General features: G+C 35.6%; 3 protein-coding genes across 23 annotated transcripts; 2 read left to right on the forward strand and 1 right to left on the reverse strand.

The window, feature by feature from the left end:
• The first annotated feature begins 624 nt into the window (after positions 1 to 624).
• Positions 625 to 4268, forward strand: LOC105155755 (uncharacterized). Of its 3 annotated transcripts, none has more exons than XM_011071691.3 (6): positions 635 to 1059; positions 2319 to 2489; positions 2800 to 3033; positions 3483 to 3572; positions 3752 to 3898; positions 3983 to 4268. In XM_011071691.3, the coding sequence occupies exons 1-6, from the start codon at positions 880 to 882 to the stop codon at positions 4025 to 4027; spliced, it is 867 nt and encodes a 288-aa protein (XP_011069993.1). In that variant the 5' UTR covers positions 635 to 879; the 3' UTR covers positions 4028 to 4268. The 3 variants fall into 3 exon arrangements, with proteins under 3 accessions (XP_020554951.1, XP_011069993.1, XP_011069994.1); XM_011071692.3 differs by having other exon boundaries at positions 639 to 1059; positions 3752 to 3871; XM_020699292.2 differs by lacking the exon at positions 2319 to 2489 and having other exon boundaries at positions 625 to 1059.
• A 1606-nt stretch (positions 4269 to 5874) lies between these two features.
• On the forward strand, positions 5875 to 14536 carry LOC105155756 (uncharacterized). Of its 4 annotated transcripts, none has more exons than XM_088877790.1 (10): positions 5876 to 6028; positions 6106 to 6151; positions 6323 to 6359; positions 9017 to 9141; positions 11054 to 11301; positions 12357 to 12524; positions 12600 to 12783; positions 12934 to 13073; positions 13382 to 13417; positions 13586 to 14536. In XM_088877790.1, exons 4-10 carry the CDS (start codon positions 9063 to 9065, stop codon positions 14363 to 14365), a joined length of 1635 nt encoding a protein of 544 aa, XP_088733916.1. In that variant the 5' UTR covers positions 5876 to 6028; positions 6106 to 6151; positions 6323 to 6359; positions 9017 to 9062; the 3' UTR covers positions 14366 to 14536. The 4 variants fall into 4 exon arrangements, with proteins under 4 accessions (XP_088733917.1, XP_088733916.1, XP_011069995.1 ...); XM_011071693.3 differs by having other exon boundaries at positions 12627 to 12783; XM_088877791.1 differs by lacking the exon at positions 6323 to 6359 and having other exon boundaries at positions 5875 to 6028.
• A 200-nt stretch (positions 14537 to 14736) lies between these two features.
• LOC105155757 (uncharacterized) lies at positions 14737 to 18905 on the reverse strand. 16 transcript variants are annotated; one of them, XR_016064062.1, is made up of 11 exons: positions 18484 to 18904; positions 18221 to 18275; positions 17604 to 17645; positions 17464 to 17508; positions 16892 to 16975; positions 16613 to 16678; positions 16363 to 16401; positions 16072 to 16171; positions 15638 to 15785; positions 15160 to 15231; positions 14737 to 15072 (listed from the first exon to the last, which is right to left on the reverse strand). XR_016064062.1 is itself a non-coding variant. In XM_088877803.1 (10 exons), the coding sequence occupies exons 1-9, from the start codon at positions 18783 to 18785 to the stop codon at positions 15185 to 15187; spliced, it is 780 nt and encodes a 259-aa protein (XP_088733929.1). In that variant the 5' UTR covers positions 18786 to 18905; the 3' UTR covers positions 14737 to 15072; positions 15160 to 15184. The 16 variants fall into 16 exon arrangements, 13 of the variants coding, with proteins under 13 accessions (XP_088733929.1, XP_088733926.1, XP_088733923.1 ...); XR_016064061.1 differs by having other exon boundaries at positions 15160 to 15258; XR_016064063.1 differs by lacking the exon at positions 15638 to 15785 and having other exon boundaries at positions 15160 to 15325; positions 18484 to 18905.
• Between the last annotated feature and the right edge of the window lie 69 nt (positions 18906 to 18974).

Consider the following 18974-nt stretch of genomic DNA (forward strand, 5'->3'; position numbering starts at 1 on the left):
TTTTAAATATATGATATTTATATATAAAAGATATATAAAAAAGATATGATTTGACAATGAACAGTGAATTTTGTCTTCCAAATCCCAACATCAAACCTACACCACTTATTTTAAAATATTTTAAATTATCTCAAAACACAAATCCAAACATATCATCTATTTTCAACACACACTTATTTATCTGTATTTTTCTCTATTTTGTGTTTTGGAGATAGAGAGAAAAATAGAGATAAGTAAGTGTGTGGTGAAGATAAATGATATGTTTGGATTGTGTTTTGGGGTAATTTAAAATATTTTAAAATAAGTTGTGTAGGTATGATGTTGGGATTTGAGAGACAAAAATCACTATTCATTGTCAAATCATATTTTATTTATACATAAATATGTATATATATAAATATTTTATATTTAATATTGTATTTTTGAGAGACAAAAATTACTATTTCTTGTCAAATCATGTCTGTTTATTATGTATATATATAAATGTGTGTATATATATAGTATATATATAGAAAGTTGAAAAATTAAAAAATATACAAGTAAAGTGTAAAAACACAAAAAAAAAATATTAAGTGTTTTTTATTTTATTTCGAAAAATGGGAAAACATGAATCCAAACAGTGCCATTGTTTCGCTCTCCTCTCACTTTCTCTCCCCTCTCACTCCCTTGATTATGACGATGGACAGGAAATTAACCCGAAAACCCAGAAAAACAAAGCGAAAAGATTCTATAATTGTATTATTTGGGGCAGTAATTTCAAGCATCTCCATAGTTGCTTTGGGTACTGTCTTTAGACTCTTTACCATTCGGGTCGACCCAACAACCAGTCTTTTGTCCCATCCATGACCAGAATGTGTTCTAGTTGAATTGCAAAACTTGATGATTGGGGACACAACACTGTCCGAGCATCTACACAAGCTGGTTGGCGTAAAATCAGAGCAAGAGCTTGAAAACTTGCTCCAGCTGCTATGGCGGACCCGCAAAACGGGTCTATCCGACCCACAAAAGTCTTTCCTCCAGTCCCTTCTGAAGCTCCATTCGCTCGGGGATCTCGAACTGGTGAGTTGTTGTTGTACCATGTGCTGCAAACGTTATTTCTTGTTGCTTTTTTCACCTATAGTAGGTTGTATTTTGTTGCTATGTTCATTGTGTAAGGAAGACCGGTGGGTTCTGAATGGTTAATGTGGAAGTGTTCATGGGGGATGAAATTCTTGAAATATCAAATTCAGAATTAAGTAGAATAGTCCTTAGATACAAGTTTGAGGTTGTTTGAGTGAGCTTATAAGCACTTCAAACATCTGCAATGAGCTTATTAGATGTTGAACTTTTTCTTTGAAATTCTTTGAGAAAAAGATTTAAAAATAAGATGTCAAAAGAATGTGAAAAACTTGTGTTAATTTTTTTGAAAGAAGTATCTAAAGATAAGATGTTAGCTAATTTTTTTGAAAAAAGTATCTAAAAATAATATGTTAGAAGGTTAATTGTTCCTTTATTTTTAGAAAATTAGAATTCTTAATTTATTTTTAAAATTGTAGCAATCTCCTTCAAGATTTTATATATTAATTACAAAGTTCTCGATGATAGCATTTTATAGACTCCAGGAACTTTCTTATCTAAGCACTTCAAGAACTTAGTTTTGAAATAAGATCTAATATCTTATGAGTTTTAAGAATATCCTGTAAAACATATGAGTTTATAAGATATTTTAAATAAGTTTAGTCGAACACCGTCTTCATGTGTTGAATATGAAAACATTATACGGGCCTCAATCTTAAGAGGAAATTCAAATTTTGAAGTGGAGCCATGATTACTTGGTTACATGGGAATTGTTGTTGATTGCATGATTTCTTCTATTTTGTGGAGAGTGGGGACCTCTTTTATTTATATCCCTTTTCAGACTTGTGAGGAAATGCTTTATATACCATCATGTATGTAAAGTGCAGATGAAATTTGAGCTTGTATCAGTATCTATCAATATATGGAATTTAGTTGTTGAATATCTATCAAGTACCGTATTCGACAGAAAAACCTGAGGTATTGGTCATGTTTAGTGTATAAACTTATTTTAAACAGAAAACACGGTTGTTGCTCTATGCTTCGATTGTGTGCTTGCTGTATCTCCTTGTGTTACTGCTTGACAAATAATCTCCGAGTAAAAGAAAAAGTAAAAATAAGAGACTCTAACACGTCATGCATTCTCTTGCTCCTGTTCAATGCTTTCCAAGTTATATCTTTCAGCAACATCTGTGATTACACGTCCACTAAGTTTCTTGTAGAAAAGTGATGAAATTTCAACTTCTAATTAGGATTTGGCGTAGGTTTTGGCATCCCTTCGTTGGGTTATTCGAAGTTGTGTACAGAAGAACTTAGAAGGTGACAATATTATGAAGCTTCTTCCACCTGATCTTCCTCTGGAACTGCATAGTATGCTTCTAATAACATTGCAGAAACATCAGAGACAGTGGAAGGGGGAGCTTTCGCAAGAACAGGTGATCTTTCTCGGGATGCAAAGAAGATTGCAACACTTTACTCATAAATGGATGTGTTAGTTTCTGAAAAATTACATTCAAATGAAAATCACGGTCTGATATTTCTTAGGGTCTACGAGAAGTAAGCAAATGGATTACTTAAGATCTTCTCTATGCCAATAGAAAATTTTCCACTTTGTATTAAATACCGCTGGGGCTCTCATGATATCTGCTCCTGATGGGTCACTATGAAAATCTTTAGCTGCTTTAAGTTATTGATTTGTTTTCCGTATCTGCATTTTGTAAGGATTTTTATGTGTACTTTTGGCAGCCCGTATTGGGACAGACTAGATTCTCGCATCAGGCTAATGCTGCCCTCTCAGCGCCATCATCATTGTTTCCCTCTTTAGAGGTTTCTCGCTCGTTGTTGTCACTGCAAGTTCATCCACTTCCCCAACTTAACGGTCCTAATCTCAGAGGTCCAACACCAACCACTGCCGAAAGAAATGTGATGTGTTTTCCAGAGTTAACTCTTCAAAATGATGTCGTCCCTCCTGAAATGCTGGTATAAAAAGTAGATAATTCTGCTACTAGGATTTATCCTCTGCTCTTTTTCACCCTTTTTGTGGACTCTCAGAATGAGACCTAGTGATTTACGTTTACTTTGCAGTCTCAATATCGTGTGATTTGTAATTCAGGATGGTTCAATGATATTTCAGATTTAGTTCCTTTCCTATTTGTGGATGTGAACAAAATTTAGTTATATGAGTGTAAACTAATTTGAAATACAGCAGTAGTAGGCCTATTAGAGGTGACGACTGGTTGATTCTCATCAAGTCATCGCAGAGTCATGATAAATCTGAGTCCTTTCGACCCGTGTAGCACCATCTTAGTGCTTTAACTCTTGAACTCATAGCCCGTTGAAGCAGCAGGCGGAATTTAATTCACAGAATTTAGCTTTCATCGAAAAGAAAGCCGTTTACTCGCTTGTGCTGATGTATATAGTTGATGTAGGGAGTCCTTCCGCGCGTGAAATCAATGACTTGGACTGTGGAGAATAAGAGTGTCACACCAGCCAATCGAGTGGCAATTATTACTCTTAAGGTATGCAAATCAACCATGTTGAACATTGTGTTTCAGTTTTTACGGTAACTATACATTCTGTCTTGTTGCTCTTTTCTGATGACAAAACTCTGGAAATACCATCCTATTCTGATATCTCCATCCACGCCCTCATAATTTGGCACCGTTATTCAATTTTCTTACTTCTTATTGCTTAATAGCTGCAAGACTATACCAAGTCTCCAACGAACGAGATGGAAATGAAGTTTCAACTCACCAAAGATACACTTGAGGCGGTGTTGAGATCAATGGCCTACATCAATGAACAACTATCAAGACTCGTAAGCATTTTATTCCTTAATTTCATGGTAACCACGAGCTAAACCTCGTTTTTTCTAATATTTTTGAGCCATTTTTGTTTCTATGTAAGTAACGATGCACTTTTTGTTCAGGTTGGATCGTCTTCTGGGCCATTGCAGAAGAAGCAAAGACAATAGCCGGTCGTTTCTGCGATGCTTGTTATTTATGTCTGAGAAACAATCAATAGTTTATGAGTTGGCGCAGTTCACATGATAAACGAAATTTCGGTTGATTGTTATCGTTCTGCATACGTTGTGCCGTGCGCGGATACAAAGTTGCGTTGATCGTCATTCGTGGATCGATATCACTGTGTAAACTTGATCTTTTCTATTAAAGATTTAAATAAAAAATGCTGATGCTAGTAGTAAAATTCCCTCCCCCTTCTTATGATATTAATAATGTGCAAACATTTTTTTATGAAAAATAAATAATAAATTAGCCCCTTATAATTTTTAGAATAAAACAAAAGAACTCCTATGAGAGGGAGAGTAATACGAGATTTTTATCCTTTTTAAGAATAAAGATTATTTTATATTCAAATATTTACATAATTATATTAATATATATAATATTAAATATCTTCAATAATATTTATATATATATAGTTGTAATCCCCCAACCCCTCTCAATCTCTTACGGGACTTTTTGCTTCACTTTGAGAAACACAGGTGGAAATCGTTTTCTTCTCTTTTTGGTTAATAGGGTAGTAAATTACATTTAACACTATATATATTATATTTATTTCTTATAATATAAAATATATGTGGGAATATTAAAGAAGAAAAAAATTAAAATTTATATAAGTTTTTTTTTGCATATATTAGCATTTCTATCTAAACCCTAACAGAGGAAGTTAGGTGTAAATCGAGATTTTTTTAGGGCGTACAAGTATAATTTTAAAACATTTCAATTTAATGTTTTCAAAAGGGATTTAGGTGTAATTAACTTTTTTTTAATTATTATTATCAAACAATATACACTTCAACTCTTTTTAGGCGATAATTAAATGATTATGGCAATATCTTAATAAATGAATCAATATATCAGTTCAATCAATATTATATATATATATATATATACTATATATAAGGTGAGAGGTATTTCACTTAATTTGGTATCTTAAATAATTTTGGTATGCCAATTTTTTTAAATATTTAATTAATTTTTTCTTCTTTTCTCAACTTTCCATTTTTCTCAGTCTTTTTAACTTTCCATTTTCTCTTTCCTCAACTTTCAATCTCTTTTTCTTCTCTCATTTTTTTTTATACTTTTTAATATTTTATTAATCTAATTAATATATTTTTAAAAATTTTAAATTGATTGTGCACACACATGTAATGTGCCACATATACTCGTATATATTAAGGAAGAGCACCTCTTTAGTATCTGCTTCGTTTTTTGTATGTTATTTTTTTTCCTTTTTCTCCATCGACTAAATTCCACATTTCTCCCATTGTTTATAAGTAGTAACATCTATTTTTTTAAATAATTATTTATTTCTATTTAATATATTTTTTTCTCTTTTTTCAACTCTAAATATTCTCTTTTCAAAATTATTTATTTATTTTTATTATGATTATTTTCCCTAAAAAAACAAATTAGTAAATGATATTTAATTATTTTAATTTGTTTGCACATTTAGTTTAATATAATAAAAAATAATAAGATTCCATTAATTCATAATTTTAAAATTATTTATAAAATATTAATTTTAGCAACTAGAATAAAATATTATTATGAATATACATCTAAATTCTAATAGAGTTAAATTGTGATTCAATAACCCAATTCCAACTTCTACACATACGTTTTACATGTCAAAACATCACAAATCCCCCAAAATACTGTCATAAAGTAATTTAGGGATTGGAAGAAGGGTGAAAAAGACAACAAAATGGGTCTCACCTGACATTTTGGGATCTTAAGGGGTTGATATGTAATTTGATTCCAATGATCTTCTTCCCATATTTTCAAATTTTCCCCAATTCCCAAATTTTTATTGTCACTTAACCCCATTCGTATCTCTGTTTCTTTCTACCTGACGAACACACGGGCCCTCATTCTTGAGGGTTTTCTCTTTTCTTTATTTGGAGTAGAATACATTGCGTTAAAGCTCTTTGGACGCGCGTATTTTATACGTATATTACGAACCCACTTGGTGTCTTGCATTAAATTTTTCTTCTTTTTGTTTACCTTTTCTTGTATGTCGTTTCAGGGTTTTCTTCAAAGAAGCCTCTGAATGGAAGTGTTTCAAGTGGAGGGTAAGATTTCGTTTTTTGTCCTAAATTCAAGAAACAGAGGAAAAGAACATCAATTGCCCGCTTCTTACTGTTATTATTGGTTTGTGTTTGGTTTTGCGGACAAGAATTTAGTTTCGTTTCTTGTTTTACATGGGTTTTAGTGTTCAAATTTTCAATGCTGTTTCTTGACAGACTTCTGATGAGGTGGGCGTCAAGTAGTTAATTCGAGGTAAAGAATTCCTTCTTAGAACCAAGTGCATATAGTTGTACAAGTTTGTATCTACGAAAACATTTATCGTTATGTACGAGGGATAGAATCAATTAATTAAAAAGATCATGGATTTGTGGTAAAAGTCATTCAACAAGATTGCTTCAATCATTGTCCGGAGACCATTTTCATTGCTAGAAAATTGATGAGTCAACTAGTTTACTAGTTGCCAATGGCATTATGAGATGTTAAAGCTCAATGGAAGGTGGGTTTGGGTTGGAGGTAATAGGTGTAAAAGAAGTTATTGAGGGAGGTGATGGCTGGGAACTTGTCGTTGAAGCATGACGGATGCAGGAAAAGATTCGAGGGGAGAGAAAGTGGGTTGAAGGAAAGAGAAATTGGAAGAATGGAGAGGGTAGAAGAGAAAAAGAGGTAAGTGAATAAACAAAGAAAGGTAAGGAGAAATTGAACTGCACAATTTCGCTATGGATTGAGTTTTTGTATTCTCAGGTCTTCAAGCTTTATTTTTCATTTATTTCGTACTTTGATTTGATTTTTGAATGTGGAAGGAGATATAGTGAAGGAGTGTTATAATGTGATTGAACCATATTGTTTGCATAAAAAAATGAAATGTATCACCTTTTGTTCACAATGAAAGCTTATTCCTCCTATATGTTACAGTTAGATCTTATACAATATTATTCTTTTTTTTTAGGATGACCCTGAAAGTATTGGGGCAAAACAACACTATAAGCATCTTTCTAGATTATATGGTCAAACTAAAAAAATTAGAATTACTTTGCTTTTGTAAGTGCTAGTATCTTAGAAGTACTTGGGTGCTGCTAACTGATTGTATCAGCTGATACCATAATGTGTTGGGTAAGTATCCAATTTATCATGCTGTATTAGATCTTGTATTCTACAATGGAACTCAATGACTCATGATTGTGTTAGGATAAATCATTATTATAAGCATCTTTACAGATTTTCTGGTTCAAAATAGAAAATTAGAAATACTTTGCTTTTATAAGTACTAGTATCTTAGTAGTACCTGAGTGCTAACTGATTGGATCAGCTGATACCATAATATGTTGGGATGGAATCCAATATCTCATGTTGTATTAGATCTTGCATTCTACAATGGAACTCAATTAACTCTTTCAAGGAGTTAATTTATAATCTAACTCAGCGGTTATTATTTATCTCCCATTAACATGTTTTTGTGAATTCTTTCTTATTACCAATTTTTTCTTCATGTGATGTTACGTTTAAGTTTATCTATTGGTGCATGACATATTCTGTATACTAAACATAGTAATATATGTTATTTAAGTTCTCCCTATTAACCTGATAATTTCCAATAAGCCACGATTTATGTGAAGTAACACCTATTGATATTGTGGGTGATAAAATGATTTTGATTCAATGTTACGGTTCTCCTGTATGTGGGTCACCTTGGTGGCTATCATTTGGTGGTGACTTTAACAAGTGTGTATTAGCCTATCCTGTATTTTTAATCTATGCAATTTAAGGACTTGGCCTGTCAGTGTTGCTAATCATGAGGCCTTCTTGGGCTATTGATCCTGAGCATGTAATGGTGGAAATTGTGACAAAGATATTTTAGCCAAGTGAGCTGCTGACAAGTGTAGTCTATGATTTTCCTAGCAACAGATCAACGTTTCCACTGTAATTCCATGTACAGTGTTGCCAAAAACAGTGAATGACACAATCAGTCTATGGTCCAAGGTCTTGTATGGGGATGAGCAAAAGGTTGACACCCATTTTGGGGCACAGGGTTCATTTGGGGATTTGGTTTTTTGCATCTCATAATTGTGAGTTTTTCAATGTGGTTGGAGGAGGAGAAAATTGTATTTCAATTATGCAAGGAGCTCTTACATCTATTTTCTACATCTTCATTTGTTTATCATCTTTATGTTATTCCTATGAAATTTAGGCTACTACGAGCCCACTAGATCTATTTGAAAAAATGAATTGAAGATTGGCAAGCTCTACTCCTCTTAAGAAAGATAATCCAGCCAAAAAATCAAACCTCCTGAATGTTTGGTGTTCTTAGGTGTATATGCTGCCACCCAATGCTTGTCTTACTAACTTTATGCACAAGATGCACAATGCATATCAAGTTTTAATTTTTTTCTTCGTGTGTCTTGTAGAAATCAGCTGTATGGCTCCAATAGTTTTTCCACTGAAACAAGATGGCTAGCTTTGCAAATAATGTCTTTAAGAGAAGAGCAATAATATCTTATATGTTGGTGCACATTTATGTATGAATGCGGGCATGCTTATTTTTCATGGAAGTAACAAACATCCGTCACATATCAAATATAAAGCTTTGTAGAATGTGAGTCGGAAATAGGGGTTAGATTAGCATCTTATGAATCAAAAGTTTCTCATGTTGATATTAGTTAAAATCCAGAGATTATTTTGGTTCCCTGTTGTTTTTCCTCATTACTTCTTGTTTATATGAATTGCTCTCACTGACAACCTGTTTTCTCATCTTTGGCTCCAGACGCATCACCTTTTTATCCTTTTATTGATAGTATTAGTTGCTTCATTCTAAAAGAAAGAGATATGGTATCCACCCTGAATATGAACCCAAACAAAATCCCTCTATGTTTCTTTCCCTTCTTTGGGGTATAATGTCTAATATGCTCTTGCAGGTAGTCCCCGGAGTCCTAGGATTAAAAGAATTCCTCCATCATCAAAATGGATGAGGATGCTTTCAACGAAGATTTATTGACTGAAAAGCTGTCTAAACTCAACAGTTCTCAGCAGAGCATAGAATGTATCCTTCCTTGTGTTAGACACTAGCAATTCATGTGTTTTTGGTTTTGAAGTTGTATCATCACACAGCATGCACATACCAATGCTGTTCGGTCATGCCGCTGGATGGACATTCTGATGCTGGACTCTTTGGTTTCTTTACCCATGTAACATTATGCAGTATGATCATAAGCAACCACATGCATTTTTCTTTGTCTGCATGTGATCATTGCCTGGTCTGTGTAATATGCTAAATATTTCATGCTGCGCTTGTAAGTTGCTTGATAGTAAAATCCTTTCTCTATGCCAGGGGGATAAGAAACAAAAAAGGTGGATCTGTGTTTCCAGTGTTTCTTTTCTTGATTGAATACTATTTGCATCATGTCTTTCTAGATGAAACATGTAGTGGGCCACAAGTTCTTGCTAAGATTAGCTATCTGATATAGGAATAAGTAGCCAACTGTACAGGCATCTAATTTATCTATTCAATCTCTGAAATAAATGTTGAACAAACATATCAAAAGATATCTATTCTATTAACTTGACAGGAGAGATAGATGCCTGCATGTTGAAGGCGTCAATCACTAGAAGCTTGATAATGAAACTGTTTACTTATAGGCATTTAATAGGATAAAGAAGAAGAACATTATTCAAAGCTTTCCTTTCCCCCCTGACAAGTGCCTGCCTTTTTTTCTCCCTTTTTCCCCTTGGTAGGGTGAAGATTTGCTTTTTCTAGGGCGATGGCCTTGCCTAAATTGATGGACAGATGTAATCTCTTAAGATAACTTCTTGATCTTGTCTCAAGATTGAACTTTTTGCTTTTTCGAATTTGCCTAACCAAGTAATTGATGTCTTATTCCTTTCCAATCTGCTTGAGGTCAGGTTGATTGGTCTTGTGACGTACTTTAGAGTGTCTATGAAAAGAAAAGCCAACAGATCTACAACAAACCTAGCTGTATACCTTATGCATACAGCTTAAATGTACTTGCCCCTTATATGTATCCATAAAGTCATCACTGTTGCAGTTGTTCTTCGGGATGTTTTGGTAATTGTGCTTAGAGTTGGTGGTAGGTCATCCTGAGATGGATACCATTGCAGATTGCCCATGCAAGCAGTCGGAGAAAAACTGGGAAAATTGCCTAGTACAAAGTTTTGTTTGAGTCAGTTGAATTTCTTGTGAAGCATTTTGTGTTCTATGGTTTAGCTCATTCTCTTCATTCCCATTTCTGGATACTGGCATTTAGTGGTGTTACTAATCAATTATAATGCAATTTTAAATCCCAAGGCAGTGAACCTCATAAGATGAAACCATCTTCTGTGGGGTTAATGTCATTTTCATCTTTGGCATTGCTTAGGTGCAAAAGGTCTGGCTGATGTCGAAATAAAAACGGATTCTGATAGGGTGGACATTTTTTATTTATTATTCTGGATTGGAAAATTTCACCTATTTCCTGTTTGGCATTGGAGGGTATAGTTTCCATTCATTGTTAATGCAGCTGGCATATTCAAGGTGTTCTATGCTTCAGTTCATGATGATTTAATCTCTTGTCAAGTATTGTCAATCTCTAATGTCGCTTATGGATTTTGAAGAATAATAATGGTGAGGTATATACAGCATTTTTTATACATGATCTTCTTTGAGTTACCTCCCTGAAAAGAGAGGGTGAGGAGGTCTAGTGATGTAATGCATGCTTAGTCAATAAAATTTTAATGATACAATTCTGTTGGAGTTGGTCTTTTCTTTTGACTTGATCCAAAGACACATAATCACAAAATATAGGCAGTAACAAAACAAACAGTAAATTTTAACTGTTCCCCTACAGATTTTGTCAGTTTTTCTATTGTTGAATTGGAGAAAGCATCTGAACTGTAGGTGTTCATATGATTATTTAACTGTGATATCGGACTGCAGTTCTCTTTTAACATCTGATCAGCTTTGTCCCGGTTGTGCGTTTCTCATCGCAAAAGGGCCAAGCAAATTGTTGAAACATGGGAGACACTATTTAAATCTGCACCACGCGAGCAACGAGTTTCCTTTTTATACTTGGCCAATGATATCCTGCAAAATAGCAGGCGTAAAGGTAGCGAATTTGTGAATGAATTCTGGAAAGTTCTTCCGACAGCTCTTAAGGGTGTTTACGATGGTGGTGATGAAAATTGCAGAAAAGTTGCCTCCAGGCTGGTAATTTAATCCACTGCCTTCAGTCTTCCTTCCTCAACCTTCTCTTCCATAACATGTTATAGCAACTACGATACTCCTATATTCTTTCTGCTTCAACATCATTTCTTCTCTGTTGCTATGATTGCGTATCTCTGGCTCGCTTTGGGAGGATGAATGTAGAATGTTCTCTTTCCAGTATTCTGAATTTACAAAGTCGGCTCCCTTGGCCATATTCAGAAGTTATTCCTGTCTTTGAATTGTCCACATTCAAAATAGACAGTGAACCTTATTGTCTTATGATTGCATATTTGGATTTCTTTTTCACTAGATTCTAATGATTGTGATGCTGTTTGTTTGTTGTTTGCTGAAATTGTGAGTAATATCTTTGAATTTCATTTTTCTTTCTGACTTGAGCTTGTGTGAATTTCAATTAATTTGTCTCAGTCTGCAGAATTTTAGACTATAAGCTGTGTGATTCTGATGGTACTAGTGTATCTTTTACATGCTTAAATTTGTCCTTTTGGAGGTAGAATAATAATAGAAGTCTAGGCAGTTTAAAAATGAAGGAATTTGAATATAAGAGGATTGTGAAAATTCTCAAGATCTATATATGCTAAAGCATGGGCCTTAATCTGATTTGTGCAAGTCATATACTAGTGAATGGATGTATTTATGTGATTTGCCCTCCTGTTGATCTAGTTAATCATCTTAGGACATTTTATTTTGTGTTTGGGATATTTTTTATTGGCAATCACTAGTCCCCCTGTATTCCTCTGGGATTATTGTAACTCAATCTGTCTTTACTATCGTTTTGAAAAAAAATAGATTGCATTAGTTTTCAGGGAGTTTTTGGGTACTTTCCTTGTTGTGGTTCGTGTTTCTTTCCATTTAAGAGTTTCTAGTATTGCACTCGTTTGTTGATTGGTCTGGCAGTGGTAAAATTTTTCTCCGATCTTTGTGGTTATTGCTTCTGTTCCTTTTGTTAATTGTCCACATCCTTGTTCTTGTCTTCTTGATTATTGACAGCTCATGTTCTCTATTCTTTCCAATGTGGGGGGACATGCTCTTAATATCAGGTTGACATATGGGAAGAAAGAAAAGTTTTTGGATCTAGGGGTCAAAATCTTAAAATTGAACTGCTTGGGAAGAATCCTTCTCCAGACCAGAATGCTTCTCCAGCCAATAATGCAAAAAATTCGAATCCCATCAAGGTTCTGAAGAGAGATGCCAACTCTTTGAGGATTGTGAGTCCACTTGTTAGATTCAATAGACATTTTCATTTTATTTATCATTTGTTGTTATGACAATATTTTTATTAGGATGATCTACTTTTTTCACTGATCCAGAAATTGGCTGTTGGAGGTTTGCCCGAAAAAATCTTAACTGCTTTCCAGTTGGTACATGAAGAAATTGTCAATGAAGAAGCTGCCTTAAACAAATGCCAAGACACTGTTTCGCGTGTACGAGAAATAGAGAAAGATGTTCTGAATGTTTCATCTCAAGGTCTGATTTGAGCTAGTTTTGCATAGAGCTTGTCTCATGCTGGCAATGATATGTCCTGATTGGATATTTTTTCTTTAAAGATGGTGACTTGCACGCTCTCAGTGAAATCGCACTAGTAACCTCTGACATTGATCTTTAACTTATCATCAGGAAACCTGCTGGGTTCTGATGTTGTAGATAATATGCAGCAACAAGAGAACATGCTTCAGCAATGGATTAGCCAACTTGAAAAATTTGAGGCTATCAGAGTTGCTTTGATTTCCCAGCTTAGAGAAGCACTTCAGGATCAAGTATGAGTTTATTTTTCATGAATCTTTTCTCTGCTATCTAGTTTGCTTCACTTGGGTATGCTTATGTAGAGTTTATTCAGCCTCTAGATTTTGATATGCGGACATGGCAAGTATTAATTTTATTTAGAAACTGTTTTATTGGTTTCATAAACAATGATATCTAATTTAAGCCGAATTGGTTGAACTGCACCACTGAGGTGTTTCTTTAAGTAAGTATTACGACTAATGGAGATATTTCTGAAATTTGTGAGAATAAATAGTCTAAATTTACTGCTGAATACAATCTCTGTGAAACTATTACTTTGCAGGAATCAAAGGTGGAGCTGATTCGCAGTGAGTTACTTGTAAGTGCTTCTCTCTTGAATTGACTGCTCTTTCTTTGGCGCGGACATGCATGATACTCCTGATGTCCTTATAAAACAGTTATGGTGCTAGCTTTTGCTAGGCTGTTTGGTGCATATGTTGCCTATTCTCTTGTTTCTGTTCTAGTATTCAGCTAATATTGCATGTAGGTCGCACGGGGTCAGATTGAGCAAGCAGCTAATACTAGACTCAAGGCAACATCAATCTCTGCAGCACCACCAAGCACGAACCAAGTAACAGTTGACCCCACCTTTCCTCCGCCCCTGCCCACAAACAATCCCACCATGACACCACCTGCTCATCCCTTGACATCATTTGTGAACTCCACAATCAGCGAAGAGGAGGGCAAGAGGGCTGCAGCAGCTGCCATGGCCGCTAAACTTACTGCCTCAACCTCCTCCGCCCAGATGCTTACATCTGTTCTGTCATCCCTTGTGGCTGAAGAGGCTGCCTCAATGACAAGTGGCTTGAAGCGGCCCAAGTTGGAGAAACCCATGGTTTTTCCTGATGCCAACAATTCTGGTGGAGCTAATTCAGGCTATTTTCCTGCCAGCACACAATCTGTACCCCAGGTGAACCCATTGCAGGCCCCATTCCTCCCACCTCCACCTCCACCACCGCTTGCACCTCCGTGTAATTCCCCAGCAAATCAGTTGGTCCAATCTACAATGATGGGGCTTCCATTTGGCTATGGTCCGAGCAACTTACCTCCTCCTCTGTCTTCGAATGTTGGCATGGGATTTGCTCGCCCGGGCCCTCCACCCCATCAAGCACAGCCGCAGGCGCAGAACCAGCAACAGCAGTCACAGCAACTACAGCCTCCGCAATCACAGCAGCTTCCAGCAAATGGTGGATACTACAGGTCAGTAGGTGTCGGATTTTATGGGCAAAGCCATCAGCCCCCTACCCCGCCCATACACAGGCAATGAGTTGGAAACTTGTTTTTGTATTTGTATATTAATAGGCACTGGTTGGAACTTTTAACAGTTAATATGTAGTATACTCTAATCAGTTCTAAATGTTGTTAGCACTCTGTCAACGTTACATGTAGTAAATGTAGAACTACATGCAGAGTTTTTGAATACTTACATATAGAACTACATGCAGAGTTTTTTAGCATCTTCCAATAGATTGGTTGGCCAAGACATAGCAGGAAGTTATGTTGGTTTTTGGCCTTGCATATATATGCGTTACCATGTCTTTCGTGAGAGTTCAAGTTTTGTTGTGCTAGGATGCTCTCTCTCGGTCTCTTTTTCTCTTATACACACACACACACACTATCAGAAATGGAAAACGTACGTCATAGCAAATGTTGGATTAGTTATTTATGTCGAAGTAATATATTCAAACTGAGACTGATATAGTCCGAGGCTCGTAGGTACATTCATTACATGCATATGTCCAGATATCCATTTCTGGGCTTAACAGTTTCAAATGTATGCTTCGAATGATAAAGTTTGCAAGATCTCGGGGTATCCTTTGGTGTCTCCAATCTCCTCATTTCATCGATTGGTTATTGTTCAGCTCTTTCTGTGCTCTGCTCTCTTCTTGTGAGACTCCAACCTAGGGTTAGTGTCTCCAGCAAGGAAAGTGAAAATCTCCAAGAGATAATTTTGATATCATCTTCTTCAAACCTCTGCTGCGCAAAAAAATAGAAGGGAGAGAATGTGTAACCCATGGTGCCATTTCAACTAACCACTTTTAGGTAGGTATATATATACACCTCCGGATGTACGAGGGAACTCAAGTCAAAACAAATTGCAGCTCCTATTTTGTTTTCTTGCATCTGCGTCATCTGTGCCAATGGGAAGCTTTCAGTCTACTGTCACAGGGAACCAACAGAGGCATATCAACCATAGAAAGTCTAGGACATATTATCCCTAATTTTCCTGCCAAATTCAAGACAGATTAAGCTTCAGCTCACAATAAAGCTTTATATGCATCTCAGGCCTGTTTTCAATGGGAGGGGAGGCAATGGATAGAATAACTCTATAGGCCTTCTACTGAAATAAGTGAATGTTGGAAGATTTTCAGTGAGTGCAGTGATGATTTGCTATCATCACTTGTAAATTTTGTGAAATAAATGTACAGTTTATCATCGCAACGCATTGGTGCATGTTAAAAATGTATTCAGGATTTTGAACATGCAAAGGAGGTACTACAAAGTATTTAGCAAATGCATCATAAACACAAGTTCTAACCTCACAGCTTGGCTGCCCGTGAAAGCAGCAGAGCGGGCAAGTTGGTTTATACGATCAAAATACTTTTCATCCATAGCATTTTTCTCAAATATGGCATCTGATAGAACAACTGATGATGCGCCCTGACCAATATACTGACCCACTGAATCTGCGCCCCAATCTAAGTATCAGCTTACACATTCTAAAGTTACCTTCAATTAGTCATTGTTTTTTCTTATTTTATATCGTTAGCATCATGTCTTCTATCTGCCTGTTTCTTTCCAAGTACTCTTTTACGTGGGCATTTAAATGTGGACACAGTTTAGCAAACGGTAAGATAACATTTGGAATTCTAATGATGAAGTTGCCTTCAACTTGCAAAAAAGAAGGGGAAATCATAGCAGAGGTTGAAGTAAATATTGTCGCATAAGCAGGAAATCTTTGAACCATCTGACCTATGGTTATGCCTTGTGATGCAATCATCTTGATATTGGGAAATGGCTTCTTTACTGCTGCTATATACTGAACGCCACCTAATGCAGAGACAGGATACACCTATTACAGCAACAGAAGGAGGAATAAACATGACAAACTAGAAACTAATGCAATGAACATTTATTGCATTTCAAGTTCTAACTCAAATAAATAGAACCAATAGGCCGGGTCGTCTTCTCTTTGGTCACGATGTGCTACAATATCATCACTGCACTTACCAGGCTCTGTATTAGGAGAAAAAAACAACTCACCTTGACGATTTTGGCACCAGCCGTGGATGCAAGTAATATCTGCATGATCGTAGAATTAATTCAGTATCCTTTTCATTTCTTATAATTCACCTAGGCAATGGGATGTAAGAGTTTCAAACAAGCGGCCACCAAAAAAACTTTTGAACCAATTATTTCAGTCATTACGAGTAAAAGCGATTTACATTATTTTGTACTAAGTACTGCATAAATGCTAATCTCAAGGGAACGATGAAATGGAAATTAAACATACCTCTGTTGGGGTCATTGCTCCAGGTATATAAAGAGCCTGACCCTCTGCAACATCATCTAGAATCTCCTGAAACCATCAAATGTGTCAAGTACTAAATCAATGAAGATATTCTTTGGCTCTAAGATTATTACATTGTTTATTCTTCATAAGCAGAGATCCCGCAAAGTTACATTGATGGAAGGAACTGACTAACAAACTGAATGACCACTGCACATAAGTTTGACATTATAGCAGTATTTACTTCAATTAGAAATAATTACAGTAAAACTTTATGGATACCTTCACCATTGCAGGACTCATCAGGAACTTAGCTCCACATTTTAATGCATCTTTGGCATCTTCTCTATCTAAAACAGTTCCAACCTGAAAAATCCAATTTAAGCAAAATGTAAACCTAATTGCATTTTTTTCTAAAGTAAAACTGCTCTAGAAAACTAAACTTCGGATAAAAGACTGTCCATAATATCTGATGTGAAAAAGTTTAGGACAATTATATTTGTCAGTTAGTAATAACATTCAGCATGAGTTAACATAGGCAAACACATGATTCACAGTTTTCGAGGGCTGGAGGGAAGTCTTAAGTATCTTCAAGTGGCAGTAGAATTCATCATGGACTGATTGAAAGATTCTTATTAATCTTTTCTATGGTAATGAAAAACGACGATCCTCCCTCAGAAATAGAAAAGAATACAAAACCAAACATGCTGCAAACTCCTCATGTAGGCTTTAGATGTTATCTGCAACACCTTTACTGATTCTCATAAAACGGCAACCTAGAAACTAACCAATTTTGGAAGCTTAATCCAAGAGTGGCAGATATTCAATGAATAAAAGGTTTGAATAGTACTTACTCCTAATGATGCTGAAGGATATTCATGGACCAAAAACTGCAAAGCCTGGGCATAGAAACAAGAAAACATACCAATTCTTTCACCTGGCTGATATATTTCCTGGACTAATCGGTAAACAAAGCTGGAGGATGAGAGCCTACATTTACCTCAAAAACACCTGGCGTGGACATTGTGATTTCCAACTGCAAATTGAAAAGAACGACATCTGTCAGAACTCTCCATGCCATCTGAGTGTCGTATCAAACCTCACAAGGTCTAGAAGAACAAGTTCAATAATTTCATCGTCATTTAGTCTTTCCTATTAGAAAGAAAGAAACCAGAAGGAAAGAACTCATCTTTATCATCTTCCATAATCTAGACAAGCACTGCAGAAAATTGGAAATTTAAGCATTTGCCAAAATTACATTAAATCAACACCGCCACTTCAAGACTCAGTAAGCCATGGTTATATTGAATATGATCATGCAGTGAGTAAGTGACACTTGAGACCGGATGCCATACCCTTAATTAATCAATCATAGGGTAACACAAGATTTCTCACTTCTCACCACAACATAATGCTACCTACGCACATCTTGTATTATCAGGTAAATTACAACGACCTTCCCTGAGGTTTGACATAATTAAGTATACCTCTGGGGAGGTCGGTATAGTTTACCGTATATTATATGCAATAAACTTAGTGCGACTCCAAATTATATAAATTTGAGGATTTGCAGCGAACTGTTATGGTTATACTAGATGGATTTAAACTTACAACTGAGATTCCACCGCTAAGTGCTGCTTGTGCAGCTTCAATTGCCATCTCTGCACTAAACAGAAGAATCAAGAAAATGACTAAACAACAATAACAGGCCAGGAAAAAAAACACACAGAATTTCTTTTAATCAAAGACAACATTTTCGAAAAAACCACAATTATTTTACGTGCATTCGTTTGCAGCTGCCCAAATAAATTCCTTCTACCTTGCAGTATGAACGAATCTCGACAACTACAACAACTAATATAATACATGCTTACTCTGATATATACATATATATGACACACACACATTCTTTAATTGTGGGGTGGAGCTGTGACCTCTGGGCGCGAAGGCAAGCAATTATGCCGGAATTTTGAATGTCCATCAGGACTCTGTCAGCAACAGTACCGGGATATACAGCGACGGAGTTTTTGTAGGAATTCTTGCAGCGGACATGAGAAGAAAATCGTTTACTGTAATTATGTACTGAGGCTTTAGTAAGAAAAGGTTTTATCTTTGACGAAGAGAAGAAAAGATTAAGAGGCCAAATGCTACCGCCGCTGCTTGCGACCGCCATCATGCTATCTGGGTGGTATCTTATTCACTCGCTATATCTTTTGAAGCCAACAGACAGAGAGACAAAGATACTATTGCGCACAGACCAAGATGGATGGATACACTTCGGTTTAGGAAATGATTTTATAATAATAATGATTCTTTCATTAAAATTCGTTTAATATTTTGCAGTCCCATCAACACTTTAAAAATT

The sequence above is a fragment of the Sesamum indicum genome, linkage group LG2 (genome assembly GCF_026168435.1).
Source record: "Sesamum indicum cultivar Baizhima isolate 11 linkage group LG2, ASM2616843v1, whole genome shotgun sequence".
In the NCBI taxonomy this organism is placed as follows: domain Eukaryota; kingdom Viridiplantae; phylum Streptophyta; class Magnoliopsida; order Lamiales; family Pedaliaceae; genus Sesamum; species Sesamum indicum.